General features: G+C 40.7%; 2 protein-coding genes across 8 annotated transcripts in view; both read right to left on the reverse strand.

Annotated features, from left to right (window-relative positions):
- Positions 1-1,974, reverse strand: part of LOC108921650 (FERM, ARHGEF and pleckstrin domain-containing protein 2-like) — a 35,573-nt gene extending 33,599 nt beyond the window's left edge. For all 5 annotated transcript variants that reach the window (XM_018731228.1, XM_018731227.1, XM_018731225.1 and 2 more), the window contains exon 1: positions 1,897-1,974. The gene's annotated coding sequence lies outside the window, so the exon portion shown is untranslated. The remainder of the gene's footprint in view (positions 1-1,896) is intronic.
- A 1,900-nt stretch (positions 1,975-3,874) lies between these two features.
- septin2 (septin 2) lies at positions 3,875-15,078 on the reverse strand. 3 transcript variants are annotated; one of them, XM_018731315.2, is made up of 13 exons: positions 14,937-15,078; positions 13,126-13,177; positions 11,880-11,994; positions 10,912-10,998; positions 10,339-10,462; positions 9,171-9,305; positions 8,696-8,813; positions 8,410-8,511; positions 8,164-8,309; positions 7,690-7,773; positions 5,986-6,046; positions 5,613-5,707; positions 3,875-5,307 (listed from the first exon to the last, which is right to left on the reverse strand). In XM_018731315.2, exons 2-12 carry the CDS (start codon positions 13,147-13,149, stop codon positions 5,621-5,623), a joined length of 1,083 nt encoding a protein of 360 aa, XP_018586831.1. In that variant the 5' UTR covers positions 13,150-13,177; positions 14,937-15,078; the 3' UTR covers positions 3,875-5,307; positions 5,613-5,620. The 3 variants fall into 3 exon arrangements, with proteins under 3 accessions (XP_018586831.1, XP_018586830.1, XP_018586832.1); XM_018731314.2 differs by having other exon boundaries at positions 7,651-7,773; XM_018731316.1 differs by lacking the exons at positions 3,875-5,307; positions 5,613-5,707; positions 5,986-6,046 and adding an exon at positions 6,053-7,036 and having other exon boundaries at positions 7,651-7,773.
- Between the last annotated feature and the right edge of the window lie 3,138 nt (positions 15,079-18,216).

An 18,216-nucleotide genomic window follows, 5' to 3' on the forward strand; every position in this document is an offset into this window, starting at 1 on the left:
CACAAGTATACAAGAAACAAGCCTTTTTCTCATCCTGATAACATCAGTCCCATCATTTTTTTTTTTTTTTTTTTTTTAAAAAAGCATGGTTTAAAAGCAAAGAGTTGAATGCGATAAAGAACATAAATAAATGTTGACACTTTAGAACTACCTGGTAGCTTAATCTAAGTGTGTGTACTTTGTGATGACTTAGCCCAGGTACACAGATTCTTTGCGAGGCCATTTCCAACTCTTCTCTTTCACTCTGGAAGGACTTACATGAACCCATTTCTTAGATATAATAAAAAAACAAAAGGTTCTGACTAGTTTAATGACAATTACAACATGAAATATAGTTTGCTTCACTCACACCTTTTACAATTAACATCAGTTTTCAGTTATTTGATCTGACAAATTCATGTCAAGGACCACCACTGGGCTGTTTTTTTTTAGCCCCATATGCCTGGATAAGGAAAAATTAGCCTCTCTCACACTCCAAAAGCCTTTCAGCCTTGCCTGTTTTTCAAGCAATAAAAATGATCTCAATTCATACTCAAAGCTGGCAACGTGTTATCTTTAAAACACGTAACCCAGCCCATCTGACAGCCAACTCGAGAGCTTTAATTTCATTTTAAACCCCAAACCGCTGAATATCTCCTACCTATCAGCAGCATAAAGCATCCAAGCAACTTGAAAATATGACCTGCTCAGGATCACAAAATTTGAGCAACGGTGATGAGCTCCAGAACACATCTACTTGACCCGAACAAATGACCTGGTCGTAGGATCATCTGCTCTTATCACAAAAAGTCCTGAACCTCCGTGAGGAGTTTCTCTACGTCAAGTTTAACACAAACGAATCAGCTGGTCATTGGTCCACCTACTTTGATCAATAAGTAAATCGACACTGCTCTATAAACAGAGATCCTATACGCTTCTGATACACAGAAACAAGGGACCAGGCTATAAGATCATCTGCTTTCGACAGTCAAGAACCTGTGCATGACTTCCTACACACTTCCATTTAACCTGAACACAAGTGACCTGGTTGCATAGCTTTCCAAGATGGAGATCCACAGTCCACAGGGGGCATTCTTGTGTTCTCCACAAACACCATTTAAAATCTAATGCCTCTTGTTTATTTTGGTTAGTTATTGACAAATGTCTGGATGCAATTTAAAAAATAAAAAACCCAATACTCTACATTATTTTTATTTTTTTTTTTTTAATACCTGTGTGAGCTACCACCCGAGTTGTTACCAAAATGGACAAATCTTTGACGGAAGTGGAGAGTTTGGAACCCTCAGCTTCATAAAATGCTGAAAAAGCACATTTTCAAATGTAACAACAAATCTGGGCAACAAGTGAAGTGGCACGAAGTGGATATTAAAAGGAGTAAATCCAACCCACGTGAAATTTAGTAACGACGGATAAACAGATTTCTCTTACACAACAACTGACTACCCAGACATCTGAGGTTTTCATGATAAATTTCAGCATTTTTCATCCGATTTCTCGTGTCTTCCACGTCGACGTTATGTTATCTTTTTTCCTGACATTTATTGATTTACAACAAACTCAACTGACAGGAATAATGACGGTCTAGACTCTGTGGGTCGGTTCAGCGTAGTTCGAAGACCTTAATTTAACATTTTGTGGGTCAAACTGCGCTAACAGTAATTTTAACACACTTTATATTAAAAAAATACAGCGCAAAGTGGGGAAAAAAAATGGAAAAAACATGAGTTACTCACTCAGCCTCACGGAGGAGGGGGAGCTAACCAAACCTGAATTTAATCATAATGTCCAACTCGCCCGGCGCGCCCGTGCAAAAAAAAAAACTAGCACGGCATTTGGGGGAAAACAACATTAAACACTTAATGCCGTTGAAAATAATGTATTCAAAGCACGTCGTACCTGATTTCTCTTTTCGCTTTTTTTCCGACTCCCTTCACCGTGCGCCTCAGACGGCCATCCCGAAGGCGCACTGAGGACACGGTCCTGATTGGACAGAGCCGCTACCCTCTCCACTTGCTATTGGTTCCCAGTTTGATACACTTTCACTTACGATTGGCCGAGCCTATTACCTGTAGGGGTCATATGATTGGTTGAATGAAGTAAAAAAAAACGGGTTGATGTTGATTGGTCGCGCTGGCTGGTAAAAACTGCGCTCTTGTTGAGATGTGTTGTCACAGCTTGTTGTTATTTTCATTGTCATATTTCTGTTCACATGACATCAGTTCAAGATTAATAACGACAAAGATATTTATAGGTAATGCAAATAACAGCGTAACACCTCATCGAATAACAGGAAGGATCTTTATTTTTATTTCAAATATGCCCTAAAAAAAGCTTAGGGGAGCTTAATGAAAGCCATACTGCATTAAATGTCACAGTAGTTTGTGAGCATGGTGTGTTTTGCACATTGAACATAAGTGTGTCTGTCAAGCCCTGACTTGTCCACGCAGCTCCGTTGACTTGCAGGCTCCAGTCTGGTCACATGACAGAGTGGGAAAGGTCCCTGAGCTGGAGATTTTCCAGGCCCAACCCTCCACTTTCACTCAGGCGGCTTACCGTTGCAGGCCGGAGTAACAAAGCGCCGGTGTTCCAGCACACCTGGTCACTCTACGGCCACAGGAACTGCCCCGCTGCCCATACATTTCAGAAGGGTGCAAAAAAAGGCACTACACCGGGAACGTCTGCAGAAAACAAAAGGCAGCGCTTCTTAAAGATTTTTCAAAGCTAATTAAAATCACTCAGACTTTTACATCAGCTAGCAGCTGTGTAAAAAAATACTTGGATGGAATTTCAAACAGCTAGATGAGTTACTATATGGTCATATTGGACAGCTGGTAGCGTCATGGTTAGAGCGACTGCCTTTGAACTTGCTGGTTCAAATTCCACCTCCAGCTGTAGTACCCTCGAGCAAGGTACTTACCCTAAATTGCTCCAGTAAAATTACCCAGCTGTATAAATGGCTGAATTATTGTAGGTAGCTTAACACTGTAAGTGGCTTTGGGGAAAAGTGCCTGATAAATGTAAATGTGACACTTCGATGACCTGTTCCAAAGGTATTGCAGTAATGCCAAGGTAATACCCCTGTGGTGAGCTGCATGATGCAGGTGGTTACAAGCTGATGGTCTTCTGAGACTGACAAGGCCCACAGTCTTTGGTTCCCACTCCACATCCACTGCAGTTGCTCTGAACCACATTTTGTGTCAATCATCAAAGCAGCTGTGACCTCTAGTGGCCAACACGTGCTGCTACAATATCTGGATGTTCAGTTTCAGTGGGTTCCTGTCTCACGGCTACAGTAACAGTTCCTTACATGGGTGTGAACACAAGTCATGTAAAAACCTCTGAACATGGCAAGCACAGGTTCAGACAAAACCCTTCTGATGTATGGTAGCCTTAGCTGGCCAATCAGCTACAGCACTTGACTGGCGTAGGCTGCATTACTAGGGATTCCGGGAAAAAAAAAACCATGCAGCAAGTCATTCCGACGCTAAACTTTCACAGCTCTTGGTCGAGAACCTTCAATTTCAAGGCAATATATTCTCATAATTTCAACTTTCAATTCAGAACTGACTGTCATATTTGCTGAAAGTCTGCATTTACATCATACAGCTCTGCTAAGGTGTCAGGACAACCTTTAAAAGTGCTGAATGAACTGAGATAATGCCATAGTCAACAAACAGAGCACACACAATTTGAAATGCTACCCACGCTTTCACTAGGCAGCTAGTAAAAATAACAGCAGTTTCCTTGTTGGTCAGTTATAATACTAGAATATTAAAAGACTTGCCGTGGGCATCTTTTTTTATCTTTTTAACTGTTTTAAAGGAAGAGCATCACAGGGGTATACTAGTTTAAGAAAAAAAAATATGAGAAAATGTGGGTTTAATATAAACTTTATTACAAGACAATATTGAACAAGTATTCTTTTCAGTTATTGAAAGTTACTCAACAAAACAAGACAATAAAACATTAAGCAGTACATTTAAAAACTGACAATAAATTATGCAGGTTGACCGGAAGGCCACTGACCGGAAGACGGCGCCAGTGACAATTAAAATCCAGTCCTCCTTAGGTGGTTCAGGACAGCTGAAAAGATGTTCAGGTATTACAGCAAATGACTCATTACTGGTTTCCATGGACACACATCAGCGATGTCACATCACATGAGGAATGGGGGTTTAGCATGCACGTCCGTCTACCCCGTTTCACACAACTGAAGAAAAACGAGTACAACAAATTGGCACACAATTTCAACTGAAACCGCTTTCTTCTTTATGGGTTCAGTTAAACACCTCATCAGTTCAGTTTAAAAACAACCCATTTAACAGAGAGTTGAAACAGAGGATGCAGAGACATGGTGAGGCACACGCGTTAACCTGAAATCTGTTGTCATAATTTTTGTGGTGAAAAGTTAGATCACAGTATCACTGAGTCATTCCAGCATGAACCGTTGTGCACCAAAGTGGGTTAAGACAAGTGTTGGAGTATAAACATCAAACAGTCTAGGAAAAGTGATATTTAGAATAGCAGTAACCTGAAAAATTCAGTACGAAGATTCTTGCATAAGCTTAAATAAAAAAAGTTATATTTTTAATTTTTTTTTCAGGAATGTGTGCTGTTAATAACAAGAACAGTATGAAGCCCAGTGGTTATGAAACCTTTTATACTGCCCAGAGCATGCCAATTCACAAAAAAAAAAAAAAAAACTTCATTTTACTCTACAAATTAATACTAATTTTATAAATGTGAAAGATAATTTCATAGTAACTTTATGGGTATTAAATAAACTGCAGCACTCTGAGTAACTGTTCCACTCACACAGCATTTCAGGTGGGCCTTAACTCTGTGAGCCACTGGTAAGCAGCCCAGATTGGAGCCCTGGCAGATGGCTATTAAGGTTCAAGCCAAAAGTGTTTATGATGGCTGGTGGCCCCCATACAAATACAGCATCTTAAGGCTTTAGGGGCCAGTAAACAGCGCACTGCTGATGAGTCCGGGATGGAAGAGCAGGAATTGACAACAGCAGCAGCAGAGGCAATATGACTTCCTCAACCATACCAATTTGGTTTCCTTTCCATAATGATAGCTGAAAGAGCCTAATATATTAAATGAATAAAACTAAATAGACAATGCGTATGTGTAAATACAAAACAATATCATGAAAAACAGTGACAACACGGCTTATGCAAAACATTGCTAAAAGGAGTGGAATAGCAGAAACAGCGGCAAGCCGTTCCAGTAACAGGACTGGTGTTCTTCCCGTACTCCCTCTCTCTTTCTTTCTCTCTCTCGGAAGTGGCAGATTTCAACCTGGGAACAAAGAGTATTTAATAAAATCCAACATTACAAAATGCAAAATCCAATAAAAAATGCAACTTCTGGAGGCAGTGACAGACACATCCAGTTCTGTTACAACTAATTTAAGCCACGTGAAATTTTTCAAAATACAAAACTCAAAATTCAATGTGACCTGACTCTATTCACTTGGACCACAGCCTTATCTAGAATTATTTGCACGGCAAACTGGCCATAGCAACGTCAGTTCTTCTTAGAGGGCTGGTACCGTATATTCCAGTAAACTATAGTATATAGGACTTGTGTGGGGAGGACTTTACCAAGTCTTTCACATGTGCTGGCCATCGCCATCTCCTTCTCCTTGCTTCTGCATCTGCGCCTGCATTTTTGCAATCATTTCCTGCATGCGCCGTAGCTGGGAGGAAGCACAGAGCAGGATGATGCTACAGACAGGCAATGATCTCATCTGGACTCCCAACAGAATGCGGGTTTGCCCATGTTCTATTCCACAAAGATGTCAAAAAGCTGATGTCGAGTCAAGATTAGGGCTTGATTACATGTAACAATAGAACAAATTTTATCCTGAGGGACACAGAAGATGACAATTCTACCATCACCGAAAAAAGAGCAACACTGTCAAGAAGTGGTAACATGGAGAGCACAGTTGCAGGTTACAACACAAGGAGCTCCTACCTCTGCCTCCTTCTCCTGAAGAATCATGTCCTTGTCCATCTCCTCAGGATCTGAACCCTTCCTGAAATACACGCATAATAAGGGAGTAAGTTGGGTGGTAGGGTGTAGAGCAATAGGAATCTAACCAAACACCTGCCAGCTCTCCTCTGCATTTCAAGCCTGTTTTGAAACTATCACAGTGGTCTCTCTCTCCTCACCAGCTGTCATCATAAATTTCACAATACTCACCCATAAAGTAACCAGCAAAGCAACATAATACATAAAATATTGATTGAACCATGTATGTCACTGTAAAAACATGACCACAGTACAGTATACATAAAACCATATTTAATACTTAGTGTGAAACTTATCTGAAATACAATGGTGTGCTCTGTGACAATATGGGATGTTACACATGGAGAAGCATTAAGAGCTGCTCTGAGGGTCAGTACTGGAATCCTAGGAGAAGGTGAAAACAGTGGCACACATAAAGAAGCTGTAGGTGAGAGGACGTGAAGCAAAGGTAGGAGAGTAAGTGTGAAGCGCGGCAGGGGCATAACAGAAGCAACTCCAGTGGCACAGAGAGGGGAATAAAATGGCTGAAGGAAAAGGTGGAGCTACAACCAAGCTTCCAGTGGTACCTCCCCCCTTCCCTGGCTTTCATGTGCCAGCGCTCTGCTGACAACGGGATAGCCAGTCACTGCCCAAGGGAGTACACAGCAAGACGACTCCCCTGTTTGTGGGTAACGACCTGCTGATTCACAGGTACTGGCAAACACAAGGATTAAAAATAAGCAAAAAGGACACTTCATGGGTTTACCCCAAGGATTTTGAGAATTTTATCAATGAAGTGTAGATGTACAAATTAAATACTGGGACAAATCCAAGGATGAGTATCTTGCTTTTGTGGTAATTAATATAATGAATTTAAAAAGCAGTTTTAAGGATTATACATTGGCTTACCAAAATAATATAGTTCCATGGTTCCAACCGGATATTTTACTGCTTAATATCTGAGTGTTAAAGGTAAAGTTGAGCACAGCACATGGTGCTGTGTTTCTCACTGAAACTAAAAATACACAAACACAGGTTTCAGTTACATTACATTCAGAAGTATCAGTTCATTAGGGCCAACTTATATTTAGCACAGGCAAATAAAGCAGACTGAAAACGTAATTCCACATTTTTTGGTAAAATACTGTAGCGAACTATGGAGGAAGGGGCTAGTTTCACTCTCGTTAATTTTCCAACAACTAATCACAGAGCCCTTTTACTATTAACCTGTTTGAAGAACCCTGCTTTTAATTGCATCCATAAATCAGGACAGTTCACGAGAAAAAAAAGTTTAAAAATTGAATAAAATCTGTGCATGCACTTAAGAAAGATGCTGGGTCTTCATATGAACTACGGTCCTGCATGTCTATGGTAACTGACCTTATGTTGGAATGCTTTATGAGGGACTGGGCCATTGAAACAATGATATACGTATGTATTTCACAGAAAAGTCATGACCCAATTGAGAATTATGCCAAAGTTCATGAAGGCTCAAACGAGAGCCTACACTTCATCTTAAGAGAATTATGTCTGGTTTGTGGTGTATTTACAAGGCATTCTCATGGCAACAGTGAGCCGCAGGGAGGTCAGGGAGGAGCAGAAAAGGCAAGCAGAAAGACAGGTACGTACGCAGGAGACAGAGGCAGAATATAACCATGGGAGGACAACCTGCCACCCCGTTTGAGGCGCTCTGAGCGGAAGTTCTCATAGTGCAGGTCCTGGGTTACTTCCTGAAGATCCTGCATGTGGGTGCTGCAGAGGAGGGAGACACTTACAGTTAGGAAGTAAAGTATGCAGAGTATTTGAAAACAGAGCCGACAGACAAAAGGAACCATTCCTCAGGTTCTGTGGCTATCTCTTCTAGCATCACACAACATGACTTAACTAACTGGCAAACTTCTATAACCAGAATACGAAACTGACGGTTTAGGTCACACTGTGTGGTGCATTGCTAGAGCAAATAACCACAGGATATGTAAATAATAAAAACTGAATACAAGAACCACTACCCTAACCACAACTTTATACATTTCTCCTATTAACTTCTGGCTTTTACTGGCATTGAGCAGAAGAAACACAGCTGGGTTTCTGAAAAGCTTCACATTAGAATGCAGGTGTGCGGCATGCTGGGCAAGCACTCACATGAGCATTGTGCGCAGCTTCAGGAAGTCGTTGTGCTCAGGGTTCTCCACCTCCACGACACCCCAAGGATACAGTCGGCCCCGGACCTTCTTTCCCTTGGCCTCGATCTGCTGGTTGGAGCCCACCACGGCAAAGGGGATGCTAGCCTGCAGGAGAAGGGCAGGTCACACCCTCGCATTCCGCATGACACAAGCCTGGAGCCGTTCACATGCTAAGTGGCTCTGGGTGGCGGAAAAAGAGTCATACTTTCAGAATCCTTGTCTGCTCCTTGAAATCCTCATCCTCATCAGACTCGGCATCAGGGAGGTGGTAAATTTTGATGCCATGCTCATCAATCTCATCCAGAATCTGTAACCAGGTGCAGGAAAAAAAGGAGAAAATTCTCAGATGTGCACAACTACCAACATTTTAAGTAAGAGAAAATGGCTGGAACTCCTTCTGTGCATGCAGAAAATCTCTGAAAGGTGGTGGATGTGGTGGGAACGTACGGGCAACATGGGGGGTAAACTAGTTGTGGAGGCATACTCCCTACCCTGCGTTTGAGCCTCTCGCGCTCCCGGAGAGTCAGCGTGTCAGCCTTTGCGATGACTGGGACCACATTGACCTTGTTGTGAATAGCCTTCATGAACTGGACATCTAAGGGCTTAAGGCTGAAAGACAGATCCAACAAAGGGAGACAATTACCCATTTTGTAGAAAACCCCAATATTAATTTGACATCTGTCTATTTGTATTAATTACATGATATTCATGACTTTTTGTCTTACTTACACTTTATCATGTTACCTGGTAACCATCTCTTTCCTTAAAGCCTGTCTTGCTAAATTAGTAAAGGTTATAAAGGAGTTGTTGTGACAGCCACTAAGCATGGCAGTAAAAGATATGCTCAAGAATGCTGAAGAATATACAAAATAAAATCGACAGTTCAGTGTTGTTTAGTACATGAAAATCATAAAATGCTTCTGTGGAGAGAAGCCAGCCACTAGGTGGCATTAATATTCCACTCACCCATGGCCTAGAGGGGAAATGAAATAGAAACAGCAATGCACGCGATTGTCCACAATGTGCCTGCGGTTGAGGCCACTCTCGTCATGTAGGTAGCGCTCGAACTGGTCATCGATGTAGGCAATGATGGTGCTGAAGCTATCGATAGGATCCAGAAGATGGGATGCAATCCGAGGTAACAAAGGGGAGTGAGCGACCGTAAGAGAGAGAAAGAAAAAGTGCGGAACTCACTGCAATATATCAAGAATTGCAAATGATAACTCCACGCCCCAGCAATTATGTCGCACACAATGTGGTACACACTCCCCCCGAGGAGAAGCCAGAATGGTACAGTCCTGTTAAATGTGTACAGAGCAGCAATGTAACGAGAACAGATTCCTTTCAACTGTGCAGATGCTTCCTGTGCTGCTTTGCTGATGTGGGTTTCGAGTTCACTAGGCAGAGCAGGCTGCTGCTCTAATAGCAGTACAAGAACAGGGTCCTGCAGAGAGGCGACTCAACACAAAATCTAAGCTTCAGACTGTCAAAAAGCACAAAGGTACAAATGAAGTAAGCAGCTGAAATTTCGCATCACACAGTACTGCTACAGCCAAGGAGTATATAATTAATTAATAAGGACCTTGTCCTTCAGTAAAATAATTTGCATCCTGTCTTTTATTATAAAGACCATCTTCCAATACCCTGCCCTTAAAATTCAACAGATGCATGCTAAATATTAAAGAATCTGTTCTTAGATGCTTTGAGCACTGTAGTGCATTGTAAAAAAAAAAACAAAGTGTCATGCATTGCTGTGTGGTCCTGAATTCTTTTATTGTACACGTGAGCCAAAGATCCAGACAAGCAGAAGTCTCTAGTATGTCCTGTGGCACAGCCAACAATTTTTCTTGCCACGGTGGCAAAGACGACAAAAAAAACATAGCTCCTGATTTACCTCTAGTTACATAGCCTGATCGTCCTCTCCCATCCCTAAGCATAATAAATCCTTCTGTGCTATGATCCTGAGTACAACAGCAATTAACGACTCATCCTATACATGGCTATGCATTTCAACACCATAGATCGTCTAACATTTAGACAGTTCAGTTGATCTGCCATTTCCAGTCCCCAAAAGACAGACTGTAGCACTAAAAGAAGAAAAGCTGGCACTGAGAGTATGTTAGTCATTGCATACCAGTCTTGGCTGTTGATAGCATCTCCATACCCAGGTGTGTCCACCACAGTGAGTCGTAGCTTCACACCACGCTCCTCTATCTCCACAGTGGAGGCCTCAATCTGCACAGTGCGCTCAATCTTCTCTGTGGGGATACCAGAGATGTGATCTCAGTTTACAATAAAAACCTTTTCTGACTTTCAATTACACCTGGGTCTAGAGTCCAGATGAGTTTAAAAGAATGTTCTAAAAGAATTTTCCATACATCTCCCAAAGCAGAAGATACTTTCCAAAGCTTCCCTTTCTGTGCAGAAATGCAAAATTCTTCACTTTCAGCCTTAAGTATTTTTTTTAGTCTTATGACAATAAGAATTTCAGACATTTTCATTATTTTAATATGAAGCTCTTATCCCATCTGTGTCCAGATACTGTTTTGATGTGCACCAATTAAATACAAATTTTCAGAAAACAATTACACCTAACAATGTCCACAGCAAAATGTAAATGAGAGGTGATGTTCTCACTTTGGATGCTGACACCTTAGAGGACAGAACCCTAAGGTACAAAAAAGGAGTACAAGATCACAGCACTTACCTGCAGCTCCAGGGATGATCCTCTCAGGGTAGAGATCAGTGAGGAACAGGCTGTTTATCAAAGTGGATTTCCCCAAACCTGATTCTCCTACAGAAAGAACCCAGTAAAGGACATATCACATTTAATTCTTTTTGCTTTCCTATGGTTCCTGTGTACAACCTGAACTACAAAAAAGAAACCATACTGTTAATAACAACAGTAAAATTACATTAAATACCTTACATCTTATACGTTTTCTATGTCAACTATTCTGCTACATTTAGTCATCACAAATAGAACATGGACTTTACAATTTAACATGATTAAAATCCACTGTTTGGTATGTTTCCTTATATCAAAGAAAGAGAAAAACTTTCAGTACAGCCTAAAACTAAGAAAACTGCAATGTTTCGGTAGAGGTAGGTCAACATTACAAAGGTCATACAACTCAACCCACCTTTCTAAGCATACTACTTCTTCAGTGAGGAGGAAGTTTGCTACAGGAGTATGGCAAATATTCCTACTTTCTGTTCAGGTTACAATACTCTGTCAAGGTCACTCTGTACTGTACACAGAGGGTTTGAGGTGTATATGCAGGTTTTAAGTTCGTAAATTCAAATGACCCAAAGCACATGTTTAACCTCACAGTCTGACCAGGACTGGGTACCTATTAAACAATCATTTAATTTACATTAACTGCTTGTCCAGTACAGGGTCAGGGTGTTTTGGAGCCCATCTCAGAGGTGTAAGACAAGTCAGGTAGGTGACATAACAGCAAACACACACATACACTTTCACTCACAAATACGCACAATAAAAGTAATTTATAATCACCAATTAATCTGAAATAAATGTCTTAGACTGTTGGATGAAACTGGAGGCCTGCACGAACATAGGGGCAAACTCCACACAGGCTGAGTCATATTTGAGCAAATGTCTGAACACAATATCAAACATGGTCAATTAAAGAAAAAGACTGGAACACTTACCGACCACCATGAGGGTAAACTCAAAGCCCTTCTTTACTGACTTGCGGTGAACCTGGTTTGGCAGGTTTGCAAAGCCCACATATCCTGGGGTCTCTGGGTTGGTGAACTGGCCTTGCTTTTGAAAAGACAGGGAAAAGATGATTCATAAACTGGATGGGCATTTTTTCTACGAAACTCAGAAACCTTCCTACTTTTGGCAGTGATAATATCGCATTTGAGTTCACAAATGGAGTGTAACGGCCAATTTCTTTAGATCTGTCTATATCCCAGCTGCATTCCTGTTGGGGAATGTTTGCTTTACAGGCTGGGAACTTTGACAATTTGAAGACTGGGGGAAGGGGGCAAAAGGGGGGATTTAAAATAAATTCAGAAACTCTGAACTCTCAACCAACACTGGCCCAGCAAAACAAAGTACTCTACTCATCTAGATGGCGGGTAATCAGGACATTTAACACAGATAAAGTTCTTCCTATCAGCTGAAATTGTCTTTCTCCTTCCATACCCTCAGTCCCCCTACATTCCCACCCGTTTCTCACAAAGACCCCTGCTCAAAGGTCATCCATCTCAAGCACAGCCCACGGAGGCATGTGGGAAGCAGGAAGACTCACAGCTGTCCAAGTCACAGCTGGGAGACAAAATGGAGGGACAGTATGCAGGAGCCCAAGACCTGCTGAAATTGCTGTTTCAAATTACATAAGTTCCTTAGATTTTCCTTCCCCAAAAGCACTGGAGAAATGAAAACAAAACTATTATTATTATTATTAGTAGTAGTAGTAGTAGTAGCAGTAGTAATAAAAATAATTTTGTATTTTGATGTCGCGCAAGATAACAAAGAACAATGATAGATACACTAAGCTACTTAAGAGTACTTATGCATCATGCAATAGAGACAGGGAAATTCAGAGCACCCAGAGGAAACCCACATGATCGTGGGGAAAATATGCAAACTCCATTAAGACTGAACCGGATTCAAACCAATGCCTGTACACGCAAGAGCTACCTTTGTCACCAGGAGTCATGTCTATGGCACAAGTGTTAACAGCACCTTTTAGTGTGGAGCAGACTAACGAAGAACATTTGAGCTAACTTCAAATTCAGAAAAATGGCTGTAGACCTCTTAGAAACAGCAGACAAACATTACTACCTTTAAACAGAAAAAGTTTCGATTACACACTGCATGAAACTGTTTCTCCATCAATGGCAGATGGACACTGGGATGCTGAATATCTGCAATCAGAAACCTTACCTTCAGTTTTTCAGCCTGCGACATGTTGAATGATCAGGTTCTCAAACACAAACTAAAGCAAAAACAAAAAGAAGAAAAAGAAACTTCAAAAACAGTGAAAGCTAAATTTTTCTTTTAAAAAAAACTGCCTCTACCTATCACCTTAAAACCAATAAAAGAAAAAATGGCAGCAGAGTGAAACGTGGCTAGAAAATGTTACAGTCACTGCAGTTGGGAGGAAGCCATAGAAGGAAGTGTGTGTTTCAGAGACGCTTAAAACCACAAAAATACATCCGCATGTCTGTCCCCCAAAATAGGCCAGAAGAACACTGCCTTTCACTGCTAGTGTGCACCGTAACTTTATTCTTCCTGCCTCTCATACAGCCTTGAGTTAAATTCAGGTTTTGCTGTATTTTGCTCACTGTGACAGACTTTTTTTTGTTGTTGTTTCAGGACCAGGGGGTGCGGTGGCGCAGTGGGTTGGACCGCAGTCCTACTCTCCGGTGGGTCTGGGGTTCAAGTCCCGCTTGGGGTGCCTTGTGACGGACTGGCGTCCCGTCCTGGGTGTGTCCCCTTCCCTCTCCGGCCTTACGCCCTGTGTTGCCGGGTAGGCTCCGGTTCCCCGTGACCCCGTAAGGGACAAGCGGTTCTGAAAATGTGTGTGTGTGTGTGTGTGTGTGTGTGTGTGTGTGTGTGTGTGTTTCAGGACCCCTCCGCTGCACCATGAAAGCATTGAATCCAAAGTAATGACAATAACACCATTTCAAAGATTTACTTCTAAATAAATGAAACTGCAAACGCTTTGTGAACATCTCAATTTGCAGAGCAAAACGAAGGATTGAGCTGTTACTGCTTAATATATGAAAGGGAGATGTAGACATGATTTTGAAGTTTTTTGGGGGTGGAGATGACATGCTTCTGCAAATGTCAGCAGATGTGTTAAGGTATAGAAGAGCTAGTTAAAACCACAATTTAAAGACTACGATAAGCAAAATGCAATGGTAACTGCCATGAAAACACTTCTGTGCTCAGCACTCTTCAGTAATATTTGTACAATTCTACAGTTCTCAAAGTGAATTCTCTATTTTAGCTTGATCGTACTGCTGGTAATCCTCAGAAAGGTTTTTTATCTTTAAGAAATACATCATATTTAAATCCTGTAAACAGCAATTGTATTTGCACTGTAAATTAATAAAAGAAGCAGAATTTTACTGCCACTTGAAACGCTATAAAACAACATTTTTGGACACAATGATGTGATTCAGGGCCCAAAATCAAAATGATTCTTCGTTCTCTGTTGAACTAGATTGCCTTAACTTGAAAAGTGAACGTTAGGTTATAAAAAAAAAACTTTGAAAAAACTAGGATTCATTCTGAAATGCGAAATGCCTGGGATTGCAGATGAAGAATATTTTCAAATAGTCGCGACCTCGATTACATTTCCTGTTGTAATAACTCCATGTCCCTGGATAAAAAAAAATCCTATTTTTTACTCACTGCGCTCATAGAGAAATAAACCTTTAAACAAACTTAATATAATATAAAATAACTGCACTAAAAATTCTCACACACTGCTCAATCAATCTAGAGAGAGCGGACAAAAAAGGGTCATTCAGGCATAACATACTTTAATCAAATAAAATAAGGCTTTTAAATGAATTTCTGAGGTAAAAGAGTGAGATGCTGTAACCGTTAGCCAAGTCCGCTCTTCAGCACCGGAAAAGTAGCTAAATAGCTTTTTTTTTTTTTTTTTTTTTTAGGCAAAAAAAACGAAGCCGCTAGTAGTCGCCTCACACTTCATCTGGAAATAAAATAGTAAGCAGATAATTTACCTTAAAGGTAAACGGTGTCCTTCTGGTGGAAAACGTGGAGAATTTATCCTTTTCCGTACAGAAGTCCGCCGAACCGTCGGATTCCAGAGATTCCGGAGCGCGAGCGGCGGCAGCCAGAAGCAGCTCGAGGATGCCCTTCCCAGAGTGCACCACGAGCTCCGCTAACGGCCCACAATGCAACGCTCTTCGTGCGATTCGAGCATCGGCCGGAACAGCACAAGCAAGAATGCGTAGGGAGGAGGGAGAGTCTGCGCTTAAATTTAACAGTATTGTCGCGGTTTTATTAGTTGAGATTCGTTCACTTGCTCGTTTTCCGTAACTGCTTGAAGTTGTCCAAGAATGGGTCGCGGCATTCCGGAGCTTATCCTCGGAGACACACACAGGCTACAACTAGTATGGTACACTCACTCTGTCTAGACGGGATGCCAGTCCATCGCAGACGCCGGTGCTGTAAATATTAAAATTTCCATTCTGCTCATATCAAAATGCATCTTCTGCTGAAAATAAGAAACCTCTTTATTCTATACATTTGTGTGTGTGTCTGTTATCTGGAAGACAGCTATAACCAGCCAGATACATGACATTTTTAAGTAAAAAAAAAAAACAAATAATAAGACAAATCTTCAGGCTTTCCAACTTTCTTTTCAACTTGTGGGCTGAACACATTATGAAAGAAGCTGGACTAGAAGAGAACATTGTGGAAGGAACATCAGCTCCTGATAAACTGATGAACGAGACCTCACTAAAAGCAGAGGATGAGGAAGACCTTAAAGCCCCATTTAAAAAGTAAAAAACAAAAAAAACAGGACTGTGATTAAATTGAAGCTAAAATGAGCAACCTAGAACACAAGAAACTTTTAGTGTTGATTATGAAGACGTAGAAGCAGTTGACAATTTCTGCCTGTTGTGATTAATAATCAACAAGGGATCTGGCAGTCAACAAATAAGAAAAAGACCAGGATTTGGCAGAGATGCAATGAAAAACTTGGAAATATTACTCAAATGTGCTGATGTGACCACGGGAAAGAAGATTAAAACAGTTCAAGCACTATAGCACTACTCACTTTCCAAATAAGGAGGTTCATTTATTTCTGTGAAATCACCCCATAAGTCAAAATGTCATTGGAAGGGGGGTCAAATAGCCATTACTCCTTCTTTAAAAAATATGTCTTGGGCAAAAAATGCCACCCAAAATTAATTACAACACCAAATTAATAAAAATAGTGTAAATGAAAATAGTTCTTTTTTTATCCATGACAGCAGTTACACCAACATATATTATACTGGTAGTAAGAAAATGATTATTTTAGGTGTTTTATGTATTCATTCATTCTGTAACAATAACTTTAATCCACCAAGTTTTGTTATTGTGTTTGGGACACATCATGCAAAAATCAGACTCTTTTGAAAAGACTGCAATGCTCAGAAAAGTTAAGCGTATAAAAAAAGCACAAGGACACCAGCAACCACATAGATGGACTTAGTTGCAGTGACTATGGACACACCCATTTCAAGCCTAAGGACCAAGAGGAAGACAGAACACTCTGGAGGCAACCTGTGTGGTTGCCAAGAGTTGATATCAGCTTGATGACACTTAACAAGTGTATACTGGGCAGTTGCATTTCCTTTCAGCTTTTTTGCTGTCACAATGAGAATGAGCATCTTGTCTTGCCAATCTAAGCAAAATATGCTTTATTTCTTATTAGAGTTCCTTATGCGCAGCATTAGCTGTAAAGAGGCAGCCCTTAACCGTAACTCTTATTACAGAACTGTAGAATTAACTGAGTCAAGAGGAGGATGATGGGTGGCCAGCCATATAATAGGCAATGACAAAGAGAAGTATGAAAGGAACACAGATTATTACTGACCAGCCCAAAAATCAATAACAATAAGGAGAACCCAACTATGTAAAAGATTCATCTAAGAATACTCATAACATTTATAATTACGTTCATAACATTTACAAAACAATTTACCACTGGGGTAAACAAAAGTACACTTCAGAAAAGATTAACGGCTTTAGATACAGATGTGATAAAAACAAAGTTTGTTTATCTGATATCACCGGTTTTCTCATGTGGCTGCTTATACAGCTGAGGATCAGGCAATATGAAGATGATCGTCACGGATAGCGGGATGCAAATGTACGTGGATGCTAGAAGATCAGGAGAGAAATAAGTCTGAAAGAAGTGCATTTCGAGACCCTTCTGGAAGGTATTCAGCAGTTCTGAGGGAGAGGGGCATTTTTCATGTAAGTAAATCAGTGTGATTGACATGACAATTTTTTTTTCTGGGACAAAAAACTAGATAAAACTATCCAAGAAGGTGAAACCTCATATGAGGTGAAACACAAGCTTTGCCAGAAAAAGAAAACTTAGTCATGAGTGATGACTTTGCTGTCACCAAAAACCTACCCAAGTACCCAGAGTAGTATGTCAAGTGCAATACCTCCTCCTTGTGGTTAATAATCGGCGATGAAAACACATAATTTGAACCAAAATATTACTTTTATTTAAGCAATAAATCAAAATGATCAAAACGGTTCTTGAAACTGACATGTGTGTGTGATTATTTTTCCAAGGATGCATAATATAACATATCTGGGTAAGATGATGTGACATTATCATCGCATGTTACCTTAGACTTTGTAACTGTGTATGTAACCTTCACTGATGAAAAAAAAGGCCCTTTACCATGTAGTTCAGCTAGAGCCCCTTATTCATGTTGTAAAGCTCGTGTATTTGAAAGGCTGCAGAAGGGGAGTGCACGCAGAAACCGTATTTGCTTACGGCAGGGCGTTGCCAAAGTCAGCACAACTCCTGAACAGAGCAACACTTGGAACAATCACAATGCAACCGTCCTTGCAGTAATGCTTTCCAGATGTTGCCACAAAGATCTTCGCATATTATGGAAGAATTCCGCCTTATGCAGCTATGTAGAGCAGGATCTGCATGAGAAATCACTGCTCAGGAAAGCGCAAATGCACGCATACGCGCTACAGTTTATTACAATGATGTGACAGTAAAATTAAACAGAATGATATCATCACGTGATCAAAAAAAAATGGTTCATTTCGCCACTGCAATAAACTGTATTATGCGCTGCAGGTAATAATTAAAATGGGCTGGACGATTTCTCTTGAATATAATCAATTTTGGTCTACGAGTATTTAGTTAATAGAATTTAAAAAAATTACTTCGACAGATTCTGCATATCACCACGAGCACGGGGCGCGTTGCGCTGTGTGAAAATAACGGAATGTAAAACATCAGAGTGCACA

The sequence above is a fragment of the Scleropages formosus genome, chromosome 25, assembly GCF_900964775.1.
Source record: "Scleropages formosus chromosome 25, fSclFor1.1, whole genome shotgun sequence".
Taxonomy (NCBI): domain Eukaryota; kingdom Metazoa; phylum Chordata; class Actinopteri; order Osteoglossiformes; family Osteoglossidae; genus Scleropages; species Scleropages formosus.

What these genes read in the sequence shown, in the direction of transcription:
- septin2 (XM_018731314.2), bottom strand. Translation starts at nt 13,149, where the DNA reads ATGTCGCAGGCTGAAAAACTGAAG. An exon ending in GCTATCAACAGCCAAGACTG is followed by an intron (nt 9,306 to 10,338) that starts GTATGCAATGAC and finishes TCCTATCGATAG; the next exon opens with CTTCAGCACCATCATTGCCT. An exon ending in GCGAGAGGCTCAAACGCAGG is followed by an intron (nt 8,512 to 8,695) that starts GTAGGGAGTATG and finishes ACCTGGTTACAG; the next exon opens with ATTCTGGATGAGATTGATGA.